Consider the following 24,546-nt stretch of genomic DNA (forward strand, 5'->3'; position numbering starts at 1 on the left):
AATTGTCAGTCTTCTGTGGCCTAATTACCCGCTGCGATGGCCAGCAGCTTTCTAAGACAGCGAGACTCTTCTTAGGAACCACCGTACACCCTGTGTGACCATTGGACTAATGCATAAAAGCAAATTAGTGGCTTGGTGTCAAACGAGGCCCTGATTGGCTCTCTTTTATGCCTGTGCACACAAAGTATCTGGGCTCCTGTTTGTCATCGGCCTGATCACAAGGAAACACGGCGACCTCACATCCAAACATTGTATTTGAAGTTTTCACACATAGGAAAAAGAAAAACGTGAACACGTGGAACACCTGGATCTGTTCTTGCTCCAGTTTGTTGTGGGAGAGGGGGGAACAGATGTGCTTTGAGGTTTAGCCGGCTTAGCCGAACACTTGACCTGCTATTCTTCTTCTTCTTTCTTACAGATTGTAGGAGCCTCGTACTGTAGCTGTTACTGTATAAACGGGTATAAATGACTCACGCTCCACACCCTTTACATACTCACTGTGTATTTACGTGACAAACAGCTCAGGTAAAGGCATCTTTCCTATGTGTTAGGACATTAGTATTCACAATGTGTTGCCTTCCTGCCTGCTGCCCGCCACTCATTCCCCAGACAGCGAATCAGCCGGCGTTGATTAATTTCAGCCTATTAGCACCCCTCGTTCCCCTCCCCCAGCTCCGCCCAGGTTAAATCCCCGTGCACACCCACATGCACGCTTGCAGGCAGGGGGTGCTGCTGGGTGAGCGATGGCAGAGAGGTTGCCAGGGAGCCAGTTGTTGTCAGAATGATATTAATGAGTGCACCGCTCTGGCCCTGTGTGTGTGTGTGAGTGTGTGTGTGTGTGTTTACATTCCTTTAATTTGGGTGTTGTTGTGCCCAGTAAAGGCAGGTCAAGTATGTGTGTTCTTATCGAGAGAGAGGTTTGTGTTTGCTGAGGGTGTGTGAGTGTTCAAACACGCTAACATATGTCCATACATGCTCGTAAAGCCTGTTTGTGTGTGTGTCTGAAGCTGTGTGCGATATCCAGCAATGCCATGGCCTGAGGGACGAGGGCTCATGTGTGTGTGTGTGTGTGTGTGTGTGTGTGTGTGTGCGCGCGCGCTCTGCGGAGGCCTGTCCTAGTTTCCTTCCCCTCACCAGGGAGCTGGAGGATCCAAGGACTGACGCACATCACCTGACAGCCGCCCCACTGCTCCACGGCCCTGCACTGTGGGTGTGTGTGTGTGAAGGAGATGGAGTGTCTGAATGTGTGTATGTGTCAGATGATTGTGTGTGTGTGTGATAGAAAGAGATGTGAAAATGTGTTAGGAAATCCATCAGTTTGAGCATCACGGTACGTCTGTTAGTGTGTGTCTTTGTCTGTGTGCATGCAGACAGTGAGAGAGATGGAGAGACTGAATTTTGGTGTAGCGATCCCTTGAGGTGTGTGTGTGTGTGTGCGCGTGTGTGTGTGTGCGTGTGTGTGCGTGCGCCTTTGGGGTAGAGTTTAGAAAATGGTGTCAGATGAAGCTTGGAGACAACAGAGCTAAATGCGGTCCACTCAACCTTCGTATGGACTGTGTGTATATGATGTAAACACACTGGACCTGCGTCACATGTTCGCAGTATCTGTCTGCTTTGTACCATAAATGTGTCCACGGGCCTGGTGCTCACACGTGATGCCTCTTAGCAGAGGTGCTTTTCTCAAGAAGAATTTGCAGCATTTCCACAGACACAGACAAACATTTGGAGATTAGTTTTTGTGCTGCAAAGTTGGAGCTTAAAAACTTCTGTTTCACCAGGATCTCTGCGCGAAACATTTTCTACTCTCTTAGTCACTTATTCTCTTCTTATATTTCAGTGGTTGCAATGGTTCTGTGAAAGTTCATATTATGTTTAATACTGGGTATTAAACCTCCTGCAGATGAACCCACTCCACTCCTCCGTCTCAGACTGCATCTGCTGGTAGATCTTTGTTTTGCTTTGATGACCTGCTGAGAGCTGCAGGTCTCAGATATCTTGCCAAAAAATCGTGTTGCATAACATAAATGTGAAGAAATCAGGCCTTTAGCTATCGTCCTGCTATCGTCCTGTTATCCTGTGAATGAATGAAATTCATGTATCTGCATCTGTTCTTGTGATGAGCAGAACAGGTTCACCTGGTACACCTTACATTTTTAGCACCACCCTGGGTCAGGCCACCTTTAGAAATACTCTGCAGTGATTGGATGTGTTGGTGATGGGCAGGGCACTAGTGTGTGAGTGCTGTCTGAGAGGAATCATCTGAGTGTGAAGTAGAGCAGGGCGATATGGCCCAAAATATTTTTCACGATATGTATTTGAAAATTTGCGATAACGATATAACTGATGATATAATTGATGCGAGACAAAATACAAAATACAACTCCACAACTTTACTAGCACAAAAAACCATCCATTTATTTTCACTTAAACAAGCATCTGTTTTTTATGTGCATTAAAGCTATATAAAAATTTAACAGTGCAAATGCAAATTCCTTGCTGAAAGTTTAACCAAAGGGCATTTCTAGTAGAAATGGGTTGACATATCCTGAGCGTAACCATGTATAATATCCACTGAAGTTAAAAAGAGGTGCTTTGCAACATTAAACTGCAGTGTGCCAAATAAAAAAGTCAAATACGTATTTTTCGGACCATAAGGTGCAGGGGATTATAAGGCACATTAAGCGAAACAAAGCAGTCAGATAAATCAAACTTTATTCAACTCATTCTTCTTGCTTCCTCCACTTCTGTACCATTGATTCATTAATGCTGTATTCTATCACAGCTGCTCTATTCCCATGTTGTTGCAGTATATTAATGACTAACCTGGTATTGTGGATGGATTATCTCAGTTGTTCTCCTGACTGAAGCTTGGTCTGTTTACAGCATCCTGCCATGCGATTGCATTTGTCCCTAACCATCAGGAACCCTCACGTTAACTTTTATCGAGTGGAAAAAACTTAGCGTTCATCCTGCAGCTTCACTGTGTTTATGCTATGCTAACATAGCTGTGTCGCTAGCGATCACGTAGCACATCATTATCTACCAGCTAGCTCAACTTCAGTAACCCTACAAACGTCACTGCTGTTTAGTTTTCTGTCTTCATTTATGTTGGAAGTGATAGCAGAGCTGTACGTTTGAATTTTTCAGAAATCTCTCAGTCAGAACATGCTATATCATGTTTAGGTGGAAACTAGCGAGCTAGCTTCCTGCTAACTTCTAACTCAGTGAAATGTAATAAATTCTGTTTTCATGGATGCCTGGATGTTAAACTTAATTGTTACACCTGGTAAAGCAGCAACGCTGATCATTTTATTAAAGATTAAAGAATTTAGACAGTTTTTACCTCTCAATGTGCCGCAGTGTTCGTTTGACTTTGGGACCTGAAGCGGACGCAGTTTTGGACCCAGATTACTCCCAGATTTACGAGCACCTTAGTCCGACAAATACAGCAATAACGACGGCCTGCTTGCATGTTCGACAAAAAAATTTGCTTTGTTGTGTATCTGACGGATGAAAGCTAAACCAGTTCCACACCACTGAAGTGGCACCATTTTTACAAACCAATTTGGTTCATCCGTTTCACTCAACGATCCGGTTTCCCCCTTCCCATTCTCCATTTCCGCCATGCTTTTTCGGCCATGTGCGTATGAAAACAAAGGCACTGCACATGCGCGTTTTACCCATATTCTATCGCGATATTTTATTTTCTTATCGTTGCCTAACATTATACCGGTATTACCGTGAACGGTATGATACGGCGTGAATAAGTGTGAATAAGACCAGAAAGATGGCGATCAACTCCAGAAGGAAGAGGATGGCGACACGACCTGTGTCTGTCCTCAGACAGGAAGGTGATGTCGTGTCTGGGCCCAACGCTTGGATGTGCCCGTCGAGAACTGAGAGACCAAAAGGGAACGAACAAGCTCTGATTTTTGAGGAAGCTGAGATCCTTCAGTGAGTTCTGCAAAATGTTGACAGGTTTTCTGTCACTGAGTTGTGGAAACTACGATGTACTCTGCTGTGATGTGCTGGGGAAGCAGCGTTGGAGCTGGTGACACCAGCCGATACTTGGCATGAGCCATCATGGTTATGAAGAATTAATTATATGTTTATATTATCCACTACTAAGAAACAATTTAAGGAACACTTTGAAAACACATCAGATGTCAGAGGGTCCTGCTGATCTCTGTGCTGATATGGACGGTGTGAGAAACTGGAGCACGCCGCGTCACTTACAGGAAAGCGATCAACCTTCTGCACAAAGGGCTGAATTCAAAGGAACCCCCAAATCAACGTAAAGTAACACAGCATAATGTTGCACCTCAACATGGTCCTCAGTAGTTCGTATGGCCCCGTGTGCTTCTGTGTGTGCCGATGTTGGGCCATGCTCCTGATGAGACCATGGATGTGACATCGAAGCATCATTCCCAGAGGGGATCTACTGGATTTGGGTCAGGCGAACACCGGTGCCAGTCGGCGTTATCAGGAACTGACCACATATTCTCGCCACATGAGGCCGGCGTTTTTGTGCACTCAGAGGAACCCACAGCCACTGCACCAACGTGATGTTTGACAGTAGTTTAGGGATTTCATCCTGATACTTGACAGTAATCAGGATGCTGTTGTTCCTCAGTGAGTATGCTCAGTGCCTCCCCTACACCGTCACTGACCACATGCTGAACGATGTTACGGGCATCCTCCGCGCCTTATCAAGACCCATGTTTGCCACATGTGCTGGTGGCGGACCTGCTTGTTCTGGTATTACGGCAGTCAGGCTCCATGGTGCTGCACAGTGAACACAGGGCTCACTAGAGGATTTCGGGCTCATGAAGTCTTCTTTCTGATTGGTTGGTCAGAGACATTCACACCTGCTAGAAGTCCTTCTGTTGGGCTCTGGCAGCTCCTCCTGCTGTTCCTCCTTGGACAGAGGAGCAGATGCCCACTCTACTGATGGATGTTCTACAGTAACTGCCTTTCTCCTGGAATTTCCTCCATGCTCTCGAGACTGTGCCGGGAGATACAGCAAACCTTCTGCCAGTGGCACGTATGACTGAGCCATCTTGGAGCAGTTGGACAACATTTGCAGCCTTTGGAGGGTCCAGGTATCATGATACCAGCAGTGACCCTGACTCCTGTAAGAGCAGTCAGAGAAGATGACGAGGGGTAAAAGTGACGTCACTGTAAAACCTCTTTGGAGGTTCTCCACCAACATCCTAGAAGTTTAACTGATTTGATGCTGAACTCTAGTTAAAATATATTCCTTTGATTTTTGTTTTTCAGCAGTACATTAAATATAATCTGTACAGACTTCCTGTTAAAGATGACTGTTTGAAGCCGAGGGGAGTATGTGGTTATCAGTGCACCAAACGACTCGTTCACAGCTGAAACAAAGTGACAGGAAAGTTTTTCAAAACAATTTTCAACAACCAGCAAAGTCAAAGTCATTTAGAAGTTGAACTTCTACCATCTGCTTCTTTACAACTTTGATGGCGTCTATTTTTAGAAGGTGAAGGGTCACGTTTGACGATTCGTGAAATATCCATAATCACATATTCTAAATCTCGGGTGACCGCTTCAGTCCATATGAGAGGCTGATAGCATATTCATACTCAGGTCTACAGGCCTGTGTGCTTTATTAGAAAAAACTGTCATGAATATCTTATAGGCTCCTAATGCTGTGTGATACGTTAGGATCTGAACACATTAAAGTTTTAAAGGCACATTAGATTGGCAATGACAGAAGGATTAGGAGAATGGCGTGGGGGGCGTGGCTGTAAAAGAAGAAGAAAGTGAGTTAAAAACATTACAGCGGTGGTTTATATTTGTGGCTTTATTTAGTGAATGATGTCATGTTTCCTGCTTGAGCTGGCAGGTCAAGCGAGCAAGGACCGCGAAGAAGGAAGCAAGGTGCCATTCAGAAGACCGCAAGTTTGTGGGAGACGCTTCTCGCTCACGTCACGTGCTCTATGCTGCATGCTCTATGCTGCGCGCTCCATGCTGCGTGCGCCTTTTCAATAATATATTATCTCTGATCTTCAGTGCTGTGTGGCTGGAGGCTTTCTCCCTTCTAATATTGCTGAATTGCAATAGAGTACTTTTAGTTAGTCCCTGTTCTTCCTCTTTAGTTGATACTGCTGACCTATGAGTTTGTTCCCGCAGAGGTCTACCTCCCACCTGAAACGGCCCTTGTGTGTGTGCTGCTCGGTGCTGCGTCCGTGTCAGTGTTTCACATATGAGAGGTCATGACCCCGCAGCCTGGAGTACACTTGTCTTCATCTGATTACATATTAACAGCCTGGACACACAGGCGCGGTCATTGTGGGCGACGGGTCCTTTGACCCTCGGTAAAAAGCGACGTGTTCTCCCAGCGGACCCCCCCCCTTCATTAATACAGACACCCACTGTCTGTCTGTATTTCCCTGCCAGCCCAGCAGTGTCAGGTGTTTCTGTGTCGTCCTCAGGTAAACGGCTCCAGGAGTGGGTGTGTGTGATTCTGTGCCTCTTTCTTTTCATCATCAACTTCTCTTTCCTCCTCCTGCACTTCTCCACTGTTCACATCTACAAGATCGTCCTCTGCATCGGTAAGCTGACACTCACACGAAGTCACTAAACTGTGATGGCTGGGATTTTGTATGTAAATGCTAATAATCATTTTTCATGAGTTCATGTCCAACTCTAATCAAGTTTTTGTAATTCTCTGTCCACGCCTGCATTTGTGTAACAGTCCTCGGAATAGTGACGGCAGATTTTGCATCGGGGATTGTGCACTGGGGAGCAGATACCTGGGGATCGGTGGACATCCCTGTTATTGGGAAGGTACACACACACACACACACACAGAGGCAGGTGGGCTGTATCAAACAACTGAATAATTTCACATCAAATCAAGTTCATTTTCCTGCCAACCGAACTCTAAATCAGGTGAGCAGCAGTCTCACTAGTGTCGGTTCTGCTTTGCCTCAGTCAGACAGGCGGGTCGCTGACCAGCTGGTAACCACTGGTCACCAGGAAAGTGTGTAATCACTGACTAGTTGTTGCTGGCAGTCGCTGTGAAATCAATTGGTAAAGCTCCATTTCTGCAGGCCTACAGGCTGGTCAGAGAGACTGGTTGCACTGGAAAGCTCCTGGTCATTGATTTGGTTTGTCTGCAGACATTTACAACCAACTCCCCAAATGTCTGAGACCCTCTTAAACCCCTCGTAGTTGAACACAAGAGTCTGCTCGCAGCCCAAGCAATCACTGCAACGGTTTTGATACAGCAGCTGCTTTGTCACCAACTTTGGCTTCTTAAGTTTCTTCAGTCAAGGTAAGTTTAGCAAATCACATGGTTCATTCGATTGCTTCTGAGTGTTTATGCAAACATTTTCCCTTCATTCTTTTTTCCCTCAACATAAAAGGACAAAGTCAAACTGTTCATCTTACAGCTAACCGTTTACTTTTTTCCAAGCTTGATTGTTAAATCTCGTCCTCTCTTATTTCGAGCTCCACACTTTAAACAGAGATGGAAGATTAATGTCTGCTCTTCAAAAGAAATACAAGTCATATTTCCCAAACACCAAAATATTCTAGTAGCAGCTGCAGTAGTAGTATTACTAGTAGTGACATATATTTTCAGCGCCCACCTGTGCACACTTTTGGAAACAAGTTTTGGCATTTTTAATATTTATTTTTTCATTAATCGAGAAGTACCACACCATCTGTTACAGTTCTTATTAGTAGACAGTCCACCTAGCTCTGTCCTTTGCCTGTTCCCCCGCTGGCTGACTCACTGCTGTGAGTCCACAGTGTGGTTCAGTTGTTTCTCATTGTGCTTCTTGTACAGTCATGGTAACTGCAGCGGGTAACTGCAGCTGGGTGACTGCAGCGGGTAGCTGCAGCTGGGTAACTGCAGTGCCTTTCCTGCACTTTAAATGCACTCTGAGCTGGAAGGCCACTGCAGCTGATACCTGCAGCAGGTGGAGAATGGGTTCATGTCCTGCTGACTGAACTGGAGCGTCTGTGGGATGAGAGCGGCACTGACGAGGCAGCTGATGTCATTTTCATTTATTTTTTTTGTTTGTCAGAAAGTGCCTGGTATTTGAAATGAGTGCAGAAGAGCACCTTTATAAATGATAGTATTTTAAAAAAGCCTTTTTTAAAAACACGTCCACGTCGGGTGTCATGGCACGCCGTCTCTCGGTTCTGCAATATTTATGTTTTGTGTTCTTAGTGGTGTCCCTGCTAGTTTTAAAAACCCACTCTTTGTTGGCGTATGAGCGACAGACGCTGCTTAATATCCGTGACTCACTGCTGAAGCTTCCCAGCGTTAGCGAGCGATGTGGAGGACTCCCGCCGCCTCCGGCGTCGGTACCGGAGGAACTGCATCGCCGTGATCCCCCCTGGAATCCTTCGAAACGAAAGCGCTGGAGAAGTGGACGTATGCGCGGAACGCGCTCTGGGAAGCGTGTTCGGGTCAGAACTCGGATGCGGCGGGTCCTTACCATCGGCGACCCTGGCCATTTAGGACTTTATTTTGGCCTCAAACAGCGCTGCCTTCTTCCTGTTTACCCGACGCCATCGGAGCGCGCTCACCCAACGCTGCTTTATTGGTCGCCATGCCGACGGGATATGAGGGGAGGTGGAGCAAATATAAACAACCTACAATTACTGCCTGCTACCACGGATGGACAGAGAGTTAAATTAGCTCTCTTAAACGCAAGATCTGTATCAAATAAAACTCATGTTCTTCGGGACTTTTTTGATACTCATAAGCTGGACGTCATGTTCCTAACGGAGACATGGCTGCGCGCTGGTGAAGTGCCACCCTTGCTGGAACTTTGCCCCTCCGATGCCAGCTTCTTCAGCTCCCCCAGGTTGTCTGGGAGGGGAGGCGGGGTAGCCTCTGTCATCAAAGACTGTTTTAAATACAAACAGATACAAAGTCCTGGTGTTTTTACCTCATTTGAGTCCCAACTCCTGACTTTAAGCTGTCCCGTGGTTCTAATTATAGTCATCTATCGTCCACCTAAATATAATGACTTGTTTATTTCGGAATTTTCAGACTTCTTGACATGTTTTATCGCTCACTATGAAAGGATTCTTATAGTGGGGGACTTTAATATTCATCTGTGTTGTGAGGATAAACCCCTGGTCAAAGATTTCTTAAATGTAATTGATTCCTTAAACTTCACACAATTTGTGTCTGGCCCAACACGTAAGGGCCACACCCTAGACCTTGTCTTGGGTTACGGACTGAATGTATCAATGACTGAAAATTGTGTTTTACCTATCTTAGACCACTCAGCAATTTTATTTGATATTTTAATCCCTAAATCTCCAGCTTATGAGAGGGGAAAATTGCCCCTCAGATCATCTCGTTATATTAGCCCCGAAGCATTGCTTGGAGTTAAATTACACCTACCTGATGTGTTGGACCCTATTTTTACCAAGGAGCTATGTGTGGACACCTTGACTGCGAACCTTAATAATACACTTCTTGAATTACTGGACTCTGTTGCTCCCGTAAAGAAGTTAAAATGTCAAAAAAGGAACCCTATGCCTTGGTTAAACGAGGAGCTCTTGAACTTGAGAAGATTTTGTAGGAAAGCAGAGCGTCACTGGAGATCTTCCAGACTAGAAGTATTTCTCCAGGCTTGGAAGGACTCATTATCTTCTCTTCAATCAGCAATGTCGACAGCGAAAGCAAATTATTTCTCAAACCTCATCATGAGTCATAAACATAACTCAAAACTCTTATTCAACACAGTGTCGCAACTTACAGAGAGTAAGTCAACTCTGCTGTTCTAATTTGATAGCTCATGACTTTCTTACGTTTTTCAGAGAAAGGGCTGAAACACTTAGGAATCAGATTACTCCCTCCTCGAGCTGTTCATTAGACTACTCGGCTGCTTTGCCTGTTGGTGCTGATAAACTGTTCTCTGACTTCAAGGTTATTTCTCGGTCTGGATTAACTAAGGTTGTTAAAGCAGCTCGATGTACAACCTGTTCTTTGGATCCTCTACCAGCCTGGGTTATAAAGTGGTCAGTATTAGGACCCTACATTCTGTTTCTTTTAAATACTTCATTGACAACTGGAGTCTTCCCTGAATGTTTTAAATCAGCTGTGGTAGTGCCGATCTTGAAAAAGCCTGGACTGGATGCTGACATGGTTGCAAACTATAGACCCATCTCACATCTGTCTTTTTTATCTAAAGTCTTTGAAAAAGTGGTTTTTAAGCAGCTCACTGAGCATTTGTCAACTAACAATCTGTTTGAAGGATTTCAGTCTGCTTTTAGACCAAATCACTCCACAGAAACAGCTTTAGTCAAAGTGGTAAATGATCTGCTGGTAAATGCAGACAACGATCACACTTCAGTTTTAGTACTGCTGGATCTAAGTGCTGCGTTTGACACTGTGGATCACTGCATTTTATTGGATAGGCTTGAACATTTTATTGGAATTACAGGAAATGTTTTATCATGGCTGAGATCTTACCTGTCTGGGAGGTCTCAGACTGTTAGTTTTAAAAATGATCTCTCCGAGACCTGTGCAGTGGGGCATGGGGTGCCTCAGGGCTCTGTACTTGGACCGTTGCTGTTTTCTATGTACCTGCTGCCTCTTGGTGTTCTTTTACGTTCTTTTAATGTAACCTTTCATTGTTACGCTGATGACCTGCAGCTTTATGTTCCTTTAACCATTGGAAATTGTGCTGAAGTTTCTAAACTAGAATCTTGTCTATCTGCAATTAAGGGCTGGTTATCGGATAATTTCTTGCTCCTAGATACTGATAAAACAGAGTTGATGGTCATTGGGCCACACAAATTTCAGCACTTGTCCCAAAATTTCATCTTGAGAATTGAAGACAGTGTCATAAATTGCAGGGACAAGGTAAAAAACTTGGGCGTGTGGTTCGACATGGTGCTCTCTTTCGAATCTCATGTAAAAGAGATAACAAAGACAGCCTTTTATCATTTGAGGAACATCGCCAGAATCAGACAAGTTTTGTCAAGCGACACTGCAGAGGTTCTTGTCCATGCATTTGTGTCTTCACGTATTGATTATTGTAACGCTCTTCTTTCTGGGCTACCAAAGAAAGGTTTTAGAGGTCTACAGATGGTGCAAAATGCAGCTGCTCGCATTTTAACAAGAACTGGGAAATTTGAGCACATTAGCCCTGTACTGAACTCGCTGCATTGGCTACCTTGTCAGGTTCGAGCAGATTTTAAGGTCCTGCTGCTCACCTACAAGGCTTTAAATGGATTGGCACCTACATACCTCTCCGACCTTTTACATCTTTATGTTCCATCCCGTGCTCTCCGATCTCAGGACTCTGGCCTTCTAAAGGTTCCTAGAGCCAGAAAAAAGACAGTTGGAGAGCGTGCTTTTTCTTTTCGTGCCCCGTTTCTGTGGAACACCCTCCCTCAAGATATTCGGCAGGCATGCTCTGTGGAGGTTTTTAAAACTAAGCTGAAGACACATTTGTTCACCCTATCTTACATGTCTTAATTCTGTCGCTTTTAGTTTTTAAATTTTTACTGTTTTTAACTTGTATTGTGTCTTTTACCTGTATTGTTATGTATCGCTTTTATTTTACTTATCTTTTTAGTTTTAAATAGTTGTACAGCACTTTGTTTGAAAGCGCTTTATAAATAAAGTTATTATTATTATTATTATTATTATCCTCAGATCCTTTATTTTTGCATCATTCTTGCTTTGGTACAGTTTTCCTGAATAATCCCAGCGAGCCAGATGGGACGGGTTTCTTTGGTTTTTGTAGTTTGAGGTTTTGTTAAAAGTTGGTGTCTTCGCTTTCCTGGGACTGCATCGCCGTGGTAGCAGTCGCACCTCGTCCCCACAGCTTTACACTTCCATAGTGACATGAAGCTAAATGTCACTGTAACACAAAGGGCAGTAATGTCCACTGCACACACACACGCGCACACACGGGGTCACATGTGAACAGTCTCACCTTGAATATTGACGACCTTTCAGCGCACAGTGCACATACAGTACGCACATATTTATGTGGCTGTGTTACAGTAATCCACACACTCCTCTCAGCCAATTAGAGTAAAGGTTATCCTCATTTCATCCAATTAAAATCAGTATGATCCGGTACAGCATGCAGATTGGTTCATGTGAACTTTGTTTTGATTAATGGCGTGTGAATTTAGTGAGTGGAAGTGTGGGAGCGTTTCATCTACTGTTCCTTGTATTTATGAATTATTCATATATAAATAATGTGTGAAAAATGGAAGCTGATGTGTTTTAAAACCTGAAGCATCCCTGTAAGAACCGTAGGTATTAATCACACTGTCCCTCGTTATCACTACATCATTAATAATAATTTGATATTGTTCACAATTTGATTGCAGTTCACACCATTTGTTACTTTGACTGCAAAACTGCAGACACATGGAAACATTTGTTTTATTTACAAATACTTATTATCATAGTTAAATATGACCGCAAACACCAGAATCACCCTAATACCTGTAATGCCATTTGTAGTACTTTTGTAGTACAAGACAGTATTTGTTGTACTTCACTGATATTATAACGACTTAGAGATTCTAATGTGATTTAAACAACATTATATAAACACGTGTACAGCGTGATGCATGCATGTCATTCATTGTTTCCTCGTTGTCTTTCTGAGCTTTGTGTTAAACATGATGACACGTGCAGGCTGTCACACCTCATCACTACAGTGCTGCATTTGTAAACTGTTGTGTTGCAGCTCCTTAAATCTGTGCTAACAGAGGATGGTTAGCTACCAGCTCGTGAGGCTGGACGTGTGGAGCGCTGTCGTCTATCAGTGCAGTGCACACGAAGGAACCAATGATGTTTGTTTTAAATTCATTTAAAATAATCCAGTGTCTGCTTATATTGTTTATACATACAAGGTGATTATGTATTTAAACATAAATACAGATGTTTGGCTCCAACCTTAAAACCACGAACAGGTGCAGATGTTGTTATGTAGTAACATGCAGTACATGCAGCACTCATTCAAATGTAACGTGTAAAATGAAACGATGTATAAATGACTGTAGTTATTGCACAAACACACCAGGAACAAAACCATGAACTGATTAATTAGCATTGTTGTTGCGTCTAAATCAAATATGTCTCTGCTCAGCAGACCTCTGGATTTCAGGCTTGAGATTACTGCCAGTACTTCAGTGTAATCTGATTAGCTGCAGCGCTGACAGTCTTGACTTTGATGTGATGATTTCTAATGGTTCGTGTAATTTGGGCTGTACCTAATGTATGTCTTTATTTTTAGATGCTACCTTAATAATATGTATTTATTATGTGCACTGTACTATCAGATGATGCTGAGCAGTAATTTTAGGATCCCTGTGTTACTTGTTGTGTTTGCAGAAGGTATTATTTGGTGTGATGTTTATTTCTAATGTGGCATTTATTGAGGTTTGGGGTAGTTACTGGGACCAAAGGCACAGCAGCAGTCACAGATTTGCATGGTGTGTTGGACACTGTAGGAGACCTCTAATAAAGACTTTAACTGGCAGAGAAGAATGGACCTTTACGGAGAACAGAGGGCTGACAATAGTCTGCTGGAAATAAAGCGTCCACCTCAGCTGTATTTGTGAGGCTGAGAATAAAGCCGGCCCGTGCTCCCGGTTAGCGTTAGTTTGAATATCAAACACGAGCGTGATTCAGAACACCTGAGGCTAATGGCGGCCGTATTAGAGCGTTAGAAGTTGGCGCCGTCCTTTATTTATGCCTTCTGTTATTTTATTCTGTTTTTGCTGATGTATGTCCAGTTTCCTGTCGCCTCTACCTGTGATGACCTGTGTAAACATGTGTTGTCTGTACTTTATGTACCGCTGATCTCCAAACTGTTCAACGTGTCTTGTCTCAAACCTGCTCTCACTGAAGGTCATCGAATTCATTCTACACATCTCATGTCACACCTTATATTTCAGACTGTGGGTCGTGTTTTTGTGTCACTGCTGCTCTCCTGCTGATGTTGAAAGTGTGGTAGCTGCCAACAGCCTGATTTAAACAGACTGAGTTATTATTCATCTGCACACACACGCTTTTATTTGGACTTGTGTAGCTTTAGATTTTTAGACCCAGTAAAGTAAACGTCTGTGGGTGGGAGCAGCTGAAGAAGACGTTTTTCTTTAAAACAGGTGGTTTGATTAAAGACTTTATTCAAATCAAGGTTTTTATGGCAGTTACAGTAACAAGCACTGCTGTTGGATGCTAGAATTAGTCTGTGTATCATTAGTGAAACATGGGGCTTCATGTGTTTAGCTACAAAGTAACAACAGTCGTCAATTAAGGAATGCGTCAAAGTAAGGAAGTTAGTGGAGTCAGTCAGTCAGTCGCTGTCCTAATGGAAACGTAACCCGCCAGTACCCACTGCACTCTGGAGTACATGCATCATATCAGCATTTGGCTTAAAAGAAAAGGAAAATCTGGAGTACAAACTTGTGTATGAACACATTCAGAGAGCGCATTTTGATGCATGCTTCTGTCCACATCACAGCTGGAATATGTTGTTGTTCAGACAAAATAGGGCGAGAATTATTGCACAAAGTACACTGCGAGGTTGTTGCTCTCCAGGAGAAATTGTGTAACACCAATTTGTTCTTTCTGTGAGTCTACAGAAAGCCTTTTCTCTACTCAGCAGTGCTAAAATTGCAACACTAGTTTAAGAAGTGCTCGACAATTTCCCTGTAGCGTTTCCAACATTTCCTTTAGGAGGCTTTTTGTCGTCATCGTGTCGTTGAGCTTTAATTGACTCAACAAGGATTTAGCAGTCCTCTAATGACACCACTTTGAGGACAAAGTCACGCTCATTAGTTCCCAATGATGCTCGATTCACACGGAAATTTGCCAGATGTGCTTACAGTTTTGGGATATATGTTTTAAGATCCTTTCTCCCCGTCTATTTCACTTGTGCAGTCATATTTTAAAAGCATCGCTACTTCTGTCCTTGTGTCGTTAACGAACAAATCTCTTTCAAGGCAACTCTCCAGTGAGGCTGATTGGAGCATTGAAAGAGAGTTAATTGAATTATGTAAGTCGCTTCTTATTTAAAGGACAGAAGGAGGAAAAAGAGTGCGATATTAAAGGATGGTAAGGTTGGGCCCAAAAAAGAGAGAAACTAATAAAAAATACAGCAGACGAGGTTGGAAGGACAAAAAAAGAAGGGGGTGGAAGGGCGTGTCCGTCCAAGCAGTGGGACAGCGGCGGTTGCTGGGGCGATGGGCGATGTGAGCTGGTGATTAACGGATGTCGTGCAAGGCAGGCCGTTAAACGGTGTGGGATTAGAGGACACGCAGCGACCGGTGGCCCGCCGTTAACTGGGAGCGCCCGTGCCGCCCCTCTCGGCACGACCTCTGCGGCTTAGCCGGCCTTTCATCTAGCTGAGGGCTGCGGTGAGAGGAGGGGGACGATGGAAGAGGGGAGGAGGGGGAAGCAGCGGTAGAGAAGGGAGCTGGGCACGTAATTGTGAGGATATCAACAGATAGTTTCAGCGTTTGCAGTGGCACCTACCGACGATGTCTGCTGATAGGCGTGTGTGATTGTTTCGAGCGGCTAACCCGACAATAATGAGTTTTCACGCTGATGTTTCCACGGCTGCACACAAACACGCACTCGGATAAATGCGCACTGTGCACAAACACATGCAAACCTTCCTCTTTTTGCTTTTTGCACACAGGGAAATAAATTACCTTTATCCTCTGTGTGCATGTGGGTGTGTTTCTTTTTGTCCTCTTTTGTGCTTCTGAGATTCAGATTCAGTCTTTCATTTGAGACCCCCATGCTCTCACAGACAGGTGTCTGCCTCTGCACAGTGCTGCTGGGGTTTGCCTGTGTGTGTGTGTCTGTGTGTGTTCTAAAGCACACATTTTTGAATTGGTGGGGTGTCCATGGGTCATTTATGTGTATGAGTGTGTTTGCACAAGTTGACTGCTGTTCTGTGGTTTATTAGGATGCTGGATATGAGCTTTGGGGTTGCAGAGGATGCTCGGCACCACTAAGTGTGTGTGTGTGTGTGTGTGTGTGTGTGTATTTGATCTGCATTGGCGTAAAGAGGATAAACATTGTTTTGTGTTGTGGTTTAAAGTGAATTTAAATTCATTAGAGGAATCCAACAATGACTTTCAGCCTGTATGTGCATGTAACTGTAGCACCTTTATTTAGCACAGACTAGATTGGCTGTTTACCCTGTTCCATTCATTTGTGTCCTAATGTCATACTTCTGTTATTAATACGCTGTTATCTCAACGTCTGAGCCTCTGAAAATGGTTCATGAATAAAATTAAACCTTTGGATTAAAGATAAAAGTGTGCAGTCGAACCAAATCTTGATTTAACCGCTGCTGCAGTCGTGTGCAGAAACAAAATTGCATAAAAATGTCATTGGCCATAAACGAATGGACTAATTGTAAAGTCTCTCTGACTGAACATGAAAACGAGCAAACAAAAGAAGCCAAAGCATTTAGGTGACGCTGACTCACTCACCGCCATCTGCACAGCTTTGCAAACATATAAAAACAGGCAGTTGGTAACTCCGAGCTGCTTTCTCTCACCCTCATCTTCCTCCATGCTACGCTAGTTCTCCTGCTAGCTGTTGCTAGTTACAAAGTGCATATAGAACAACATATAACTGAAGTGGATGGATTGGCCTGTAGATTCACTGATATCCGCATTTCTCAGTCAGGATTGGGCGGATGTGCAGCTGCTGAGGCAGGAACAGTGAGTAGAGTCTAGTTTGGGATCTGTGTGGATTACTTTGATTTGGAAAGGCCACCACTTCAGTATTTTTCATTTCATATAAAAATAAGATAATGATGGTTTAAATAAAGTCCTCCCTCTAAAGCCAGTTGTTGTACGAGCAGAAACTCGTCAGAGCTTAGACTGAGAATAGTTTTATTCATTTCTTTTCTTTGCAGGCATTTCTTCGACCATTCAGGGAGCACCACATCGATCCGACTGCCATCACTCGCCACGACTTCATCGAAACCAATGGCGATAACTGCATGATCCCCATCCTACCGCTGGCTCACATGGCCTACAAGTTCCTCACTTACACACCAGGTAAATCACACATGTGCTTATACATATCCGACTGCAGAGACACGCAGATTTCTGGACTATTACAGTCACTGTTTGAGCTGTGCTCTTGTGGCTGGGCGAGTCAGTTTCCTGTAAATATCTACTAGCAGCTGTGGGCATATCTTAGATGTGATAAAGGTTGGTTAATAACTCGAACAGCAGTTCTTTAACCAGTCTGCACGAATGCCACCATCTATCAGAACTGGTGACCTGATGGTCAGTAGGGTCCTTAGAACATGGACGTTGCTGCTGATGGAGGACTTGATGGAGCACGCCATCCCCTAATCTAACTGGTGTTTAAATCAGTATGAATGTGATGGATAGGCAGAATCTTGGCACATGTAGACAACACTAGACTAGAAAGAGCTAGGAGCTCCTTCTTTGCTCCATCATATCTTTGTGCCCACTATCTCTGTAGTAGCAATGTCTGAAAACAACCAAGAAAAAAGATGAGTATTTCTTCAGTGAAAGAAGAAAGGTAAAACAACGAGTGGCATTTGAGGCTTTCTCCTGGAAAGTCATTTTAGCCCTTCTTTCAGATTGGATGAACCAAACATTCACTAACCAACCAACTGGCTGGGATTTGTTGATCTGATCAGGTGAAGGAAGCCCAGGATGGACACAGACAGCTGCTGTCTGGACACCTCAGTGTGTCATAGCCGTAAATATTTTTCTTTTGCTTCCTTTGTAGAAAAAAAAATCATCATTGCCATTCTTATTATCTTGAGAAGCTCGAGGGTGTAACATTGTAGAGGTTTGAGCTAACTTCCTACAATTAAACCTCAAACTGGCGATGAAAATGCAAGGACTTCAGAAGGTCAGCTACAGTGTCAAACAGTTTGTAGCTGTGCCTTAGTACTGCAAGGTGCCAGACTAATGGAAGTTAAGGAAAAGCATAGGGCAGGTGATCATGTGCACTGACCTTACAGCTGCAGGGCAAGATGTGGGAGGGACTGGAGGAGGAAGATCAGCAGGAGAAACTGAGGAAGCTGTTATTGAGGAGGTGACATCTCCACCTGTCATGTCTACACTACAAGTTGAGCTGAAAGGTCACTGATGGGAGGAGCGGAGGGGAGTTGACATCAGTTAGTTGGGTTAAAGGCTAGGTTAGCCACCGTGCTGTGAGGTTAAGCTGCTCCCAAGCATCTAGCACTGTGCATGTCTGATAAAGTGATAAACCGAGGTAGCTGGATAGGAAACGAAAAAACAAAGTACCAGTGTAAAGTCTGCACTGTACTTCATTCATACATTCAGAGGAAAAGAAATGCATACACGAAACAAGTCTGTTTCTATTTGTTCAATTTTATTTATACAAATTTATTTATTTATTCAACAACAGTCGCCTGTTATTGTGAGGTAGACCCTACAATAATAGGTACAGAGAAGAATCCAACAATCATATGACCCCCTATGAGCGAGCACTTTGGCGACAGTGGGAAGGAAAAACTCCCTTTTAACAGGAAGAAACCTCCGGCAGAACCAGGCTCAGGGAGGGGCGGGGCCATCTGCTGTGATTGGTTGGGGTGAGAGAAGGAAGACAGGATAAAGACATGCTGTGGAAGAGAGACAGAGATTAATAACAAGTATGATTCAGTGCAGAGAGGTCTATTAACACATAGTGAGTGAAGAAGAAACACCCAGTGCATCATGGGAATCCCCCAGCAGCCTACACCTATTGCAGCATAACTAAGGGAGGATTCAGGGTCACCTGGTCCAGCCCTAACTATATGCTTTAGAACATAAAAGACAACGATCGAGTTGTTACATTCGCATAAAACCCTAAATACTACTACTACTACTGCTGCTGCTAGTACTACTACTCCTGCTTCTGGCTGTTACTTTTAGGGATCGCCACAGCACATCATCTACCATCTACCTCCATCTTACCATCTTCCTACCTCCTTCCTGTCACACCAACCCTCTGCATAGTCTCCTTCACTACATCCATGACTCTGTGCTCGTCTGCTCCTGCCTGGCAGCTCCATATTTAACATCATTTATCCAGTATAGGCCATATCCCTCCTGTGCACACGTATTCAGTAGTTTTCCAGTTCTTTTGGGTACCTTGATACTGTGGTTTCTCGGAGTATAAACATAAAACTTTGATTTGATGGCCTTTCTTAAACAGTCCTGTGTCATTATTATTTCAGCAGGTGTTTGTGAGGGTCTGGTAAGTGTTGATGTGCAAAACATCCCTGTGGACATTTTTAAAAAGTCTCTATTCAGAAGAAATAAATCCTTCACTTGTTCAACGAACATAATAGCATCATCGTACGAGTCTGAGAGGTTGTGGAATATGGAGCAGTTTAGCCCTGCTTTCCTAACTTAGCTCTACTGTGCATGAGTAAAATACATTTTAGTTACTGACATGATGTTAGAGATTAGATGTAAAACTAACCAGAAATGTCAAAAGAAAGTAAAGGTTAAAGGTGTTATTGTGTTTGACAGGTGTAAGTATCTGTAAAAGATCATCGGTACGTTTAAGGGGAGTCAGACTTTAACAAATCGTCTGAAACCAAAAGAATGAAAATGTTAAAAGTTCAGCTGCTTGTCCACAGGAGGGATCCGTGAATGAGGCGAGAGGGAGGAGAGATTAGAGGCGGCAACAGTGAGGTCCACTTGTAGGTGACATCCACACCTGTCATGTCACACACCACAGGGAGTCAAGAGGTCACCAAACGGACGCAGTGACATCCACACCTGTCATGTCCGCGCCTTAAGAGGTCGCAGCTAAGCGTTCGAGGCAGAGGGTGAGAGCGCACGGAGAACAGAGGAAGCGAGAGAGCGCGTGGGGGCAGCGGAGGGTCGCGTAGCGGTGAGATGACATCTAAACCTGTCATGTCGAGCTCCTCGCAGCGTCGAGCGGTCACCAGACAAAGACGGAGACAGAGGTAGACGGGGAAATCTGAAAAGCGCGAGGTGACATCTCCAGCTGTCATGTCTGCACTTGAACTGGGGTCAAGAGATTGTAGTTTTCACCAAAGACAAGGGACAAGGCATGGAGACGGACAGAGAGAGGACAGCTGTAAGTCACAGAAAGACCGAGAGCTATCAGCTGACAAACCAGACTCGCACGTTCATTTCATGAAGGCTGTGCACATCCTCATACTGTTCATGCATTCATTATTGTCAGAAATGTTGTGCGCAGCTGCTTCTGTGTGAGTCCTGACATGTTTGTCAGCTGTCAGCTCAAATCAGCGCTGACTCCGTAAACAGTTTTCAGCTACCGATGACAGAATGCTTGTTATAGGCGAGTGCGTGGCTGCGGTCAGGACGTCTAATTAACATTCAGCTGTAGTGTTATCAGTCCACCAGTGTCTGTCGTTGTCTTCGGGTCAGAGTTTTCATCAAAGGGGACGCATGTCCATCTACAGTTAATGCGGGACACCAGGACAGCTTTCCACGATCGAGCGAGGCTCGGCGAGGCTGAGATAAACATCTTCCTTTGAGCTCTCCCTCCAGTTAATCCAACTTTCTTTTGATTGGCTGCTCGTTGTAAAACACAATGATCGAGCGTCTGTGCTCACAGAGCTGTGCGCCTGACCAGATTAAGTGTATCCAATCCTGCTGACATCACAGAGGGCCAAGAAAGGAAAAAAAGACATTGCTAACCCGTTTCTGTGATTTCTGTAGTGTGGTCACTCTGAGTCAGATACTTTGAATATCGCCCTTTACTTCCAAAAGCTGCACTGAAAGCTGTTTTTTTCCTTTGTAGCACCACAAAGAATAACTGAAACTCTTCAACATCATTTTGTAAATGCACGGCTCATTAAACGTTAAAATGTGAAATCAAAATGCACATTTTTACAGTTCTCACTGAGAGGAGAGATTCAGAGGTTTCCAGGAGTTTCACTGGTCTGCTCCTGACATCAGACTGGGCTGCACGTGGAGTTTGACACTCTCGGTGTAGAGCGTGATGGTCACTTGTCATATAACATCTCAGCTAATGTCGACTGTTTGATGGTGACTCTGGTCCTGTTAGAGTTCAATAAATGGGACTCTCATTCCCTGTAAAGCAGCAGGTTACCTCTTACTTGGTGCAAATTAACATCACACCAGATATTTCTCAATAAAAATACTCCATATTTTTTGAAGTCCTCTCTCATCCCATTGGTTGACAGCTTTCAGTGACCTTTTATTGTGTTTCACTGTGACTTTGTGTTACCGTCGTTCCCCAGCCTTCGTCTGAGTATGCAAAGCCAGCAGTGCTCGGGTCGCTCCCTCCATACCTGTGCAGGTGTGACGTGTATCCTGAGCCTGAGAAGTTCTTTAAACGTTTAATGATTCATAGTTACGTTTAAACACCAGCAGGAAGTCAGGTGCTCAGCAAAGAACAGGAAACATGGCCTCGTTTCCTTCTTTGAGTGTAGACTGTTTACTTCCTCACCCCTGACCTAGTGCCTGCAGTAATTTGTTCAGTTGATGTCAGATGAGCGATCGTCTGATTGGAAACATCATGCTAACATCTTCTTTAGATAAAGTATGTTTCATCCTCTCCTTCATCACCTCCGAGGTTCAGCATCTCTGTGGGAGTCCTGCTCATTCATTACACTGAACACTTTGATCAATTATTCCATTAACTTTCCCTCGTCTTGTTTCTTTGTGTCTGTTGTGTCACCTTTCAGAGGCCTTGCTGGAATCCTACCCCTGGGATTGCTACGTCTTCGCCCTGGCGGTTTTCGTCACGCTAACCAATCAGATTCACAAGTGGAGCCACTCCTACTTTGGCCTCCCTCGATGGGTCACGCTGCTCCAGGACTGGCATCTGGTGTTGCCACGGAAACACCACCGCATCCACCACGTGTCGCCGCACGAGACGTATTACTGCATTACCACCGGTATGATGCCGAGCTCCGTATCAGAGGGGCAGATGTGACTACAACTGTCTCATGACAGGACGGTCACTCGTGTCCGCTCAGTGTGACGATTCCAGACTTAATGACGATCTCTTAGTGTCGTGCAGTGGAACCAGCTCGTTTCTCTATCAGGCTGTCAGATATCAGGTGTGAGGTTTAGTCTTCTAAATGAGAGATTATGGAGCAAGGATCAGTGTAAAAACATCCTCCGCTGTTGTTGGGACGTCCGGCCCCAGGTTTCCTGTTATTCACAAACCTGCCGTCCTTCCAGCAGCGTGGGATACGTGCTGAATGGATGCACTTTGAAAGAGCTGTCATCAGCTCTAAACCTGGACTGTACAGTCTGCATATGTTTGCATGTGTGTGAGAGAGCTCGGCCTCCTCGTGCACCGAAGAACAGATCATGTGACACCAGACAACCAAACCCCTGAATAATGTTCCTCCCTTTATTTTTACATCTATCAGCAAACCCAAACCTTCCTCGTCACCCTCGACTGTTAGTCAGTGCGATCGTCGTGGGCAGCCATTTTAGATCGCCATCATTGAAGCTGCAGAATAATTTCCCGTGCAGCTCTCTGCAGATTCGGATGAAATGGCGGACGTGTCTGTGTGATTCTTATAAATAACTAAAAGAAAGTGTTTGCGTGCACGTGGCTCTGCAGAGACACGAGGCCTCGCTCACAGATTCAGTATTCTGCCTGCATCTGGGTGAGAGGGGGAGAGAGGGGAGGATACTCGAGGGGGGATTCAGCTTGTACATCACCCTGCGCCCCAGTGGACGACAGATGTGAGTGTGTGAGTGTGGGTGAGCTGAGGGGGGTGGCAGACTTGTGTGTCTGTGCACACACACTGCGTACATCTGCATACTCGAGCATCTGTGTACTAGTCTCTTTGACCTTCTCTTTGGTTTCTAACCTGTGTGTGTGTGTGTGTGTGGTGGGCTGGTGGGGTAGAGGGGCCCACGGGGGACGGCGACGGCCCCCCGCTCCCCGAGCCCGGCTGCCTGGGCCTGGCTTGGATTCCGCTGGGGCTCGCCTAGTTGCCTTTGTGCTCGCCACCGGCTGACAATCCCCATGTATATTTAATGCTAACCTGCTGTCTGTTCTAACAAATAGGACTTCACAGGTGGGGGGGGGGCTGAGGCCAGGGGAGGAATGGGGGGAGAGGGTGGGTAGGAGGCAGGGATTTGGAGGAATAAAAAAGGAGGAGTGTGTGGTGAACGAAGACATCGAGCGAGAGACAGCGGAGAGTGAAATCAAACACAACCTCTGGCTGCTTTAACGTCTTCCAGCCGAGAGAAGGTCACCGCAGGGACGCGCGTGCACGCATCCCTGCAGCTATTGCAAGAACCCTATGCAAACACATCACACAACCATAAGTACACAACGCCCGTGTGGGTCTTTGTGCTGTCTTCATGTCTCTGTGCGATCGACTTTTAGACTTTAGATACGAGTTTGTGTCTTTGGCTGAAATGATGAAATGGATTTCATCTCAGATGTCACGGGACTGTGTGCACTCTGCATAGGCATGTACATTGTTTCACAGCAGTCGCGTGTATTCACAGACTACTGTACAGTCATGCATGCATTCATACTACGTGTACTTTGGCCTGCATCCATCTGTAGGAAACATTCACAGCTGTTCAAATTCTGTAAACGGCACGAGAGTGACGACACTGTAGGTATGAGTGAGCATGTGTTTCCACGTGTTCCCACGTGTTAATAGGACTGAACATGTTCAAACCTTCACCCCTGTAAATGTTGTCAGTGCATAATCAGATCAGAGGGGGACAGGAAATTACACGTGGAGGAAAAAGAAGGAAACAAAGAACCTGAAAAGACGATTTTTGTCATTTGAACTTGGCTACTGCCACTACTCAGTAGTTCTTCAGACTTGACATCCACTCACCGGACACGTAATTAGGTAAATGGACTGCTTGACTCCACAAAGTGCTTTATACATCAGTCCTCTTTTGCCCTCTAAACTGCCCTGATACTTCGTGTGGTAGATTCCACAAGCAGCAGGACACATTCCTCAGAAATGCTGCTGTGGTCGTATCTGCTGCTGGAGACCATCTCCCTCAGGGTTCAACATGTTGTGCGTTCAGCGATGCTCTTCTGCATATTTTGGTTGTAATCAGTGATTATTTGAGTTACTGCGGCCGTCCTCCCTCAGCTTGAAGCAGCCTGGCCACTCTCCACTGACCTCTGACCTCCAAAAGTAATTTTTTCCTAGAAGACTGCTGCTGTCTGGATGCTTTCACTGTTTCAGGGCATTCTCTGTAAACCCTAGAGATTGTTCTGTGGGAAAATCCCAGCAGATCGGCAGTCTGTGAAACAGAATAGCACATCTGCTCAGAGTCACTTGGATCACTCGTTCTTATGCACAGTTTGAACTTGAGCATTTTGTCTTGGTCTAAAAGATGCTGCCATGTGATTGGGTGATTAGATATCTGTGTTAACAAACAGATGAACAGGTGTACCTAACAAGGTGGTCGCTGAGTGCAGCTGTCAGTAACAGGAACTAGATTGGGTATTTGGGCTATTTTAAAGAACGACGATGGAGATCGACTCAGTTTTTGGACTGCGGGGTTCAGGACCTTTGCACGAGA

At 44.7% G+C, this 24,546-nt stretch overlaps 1 protein-coding gene across 1 annotated transcript in view; it reads left to right on the forward strand.

The window, feature by feature from the left end:
* Nucleotides 1-24,546, forward strand: part of si:ch211-212o1.2 (uncharacterized protein LOC492735 homolog) — a 47,256-nt gene that overhangs the window by 22,106 nt on the left and 604 nt on the right. The window contains exons 2-5 of the mRNA XM_063480219.1: nt 6,462-6,581; nt 6,725-6,816; nt 16,917-17,061; nt 21,705-21,917. Of these exons, the coding sequence (XP_063336289.1) occupies nt 6,462-6,581; nt 6,725-6,816; nt 16,917-17,061; nt 21,705-21,917 (570 nt within the window). The remainder of the gene's footprint in view (nt 1-6,461; nt 6,582-6,724; nt 6,817-16,916; nt 17,062-21,704; nt 21,918-24,546) is intronic.

Source organism: Pelmatolapia mariae, linkage group LG7, assembly GCF_036321145.2.
Source record: "Pelmatolapia mariae isolate MD_Pm_ZW linkage group LG7, Pm_UMD_F_2, whole genome shotgun sequence".
NCBI lineage: Eukaryota > Metazoa > Chordata > Actinopteri > Cichliformes > Cichlidae > Pelmatolapia > Pelmatolapia mariae.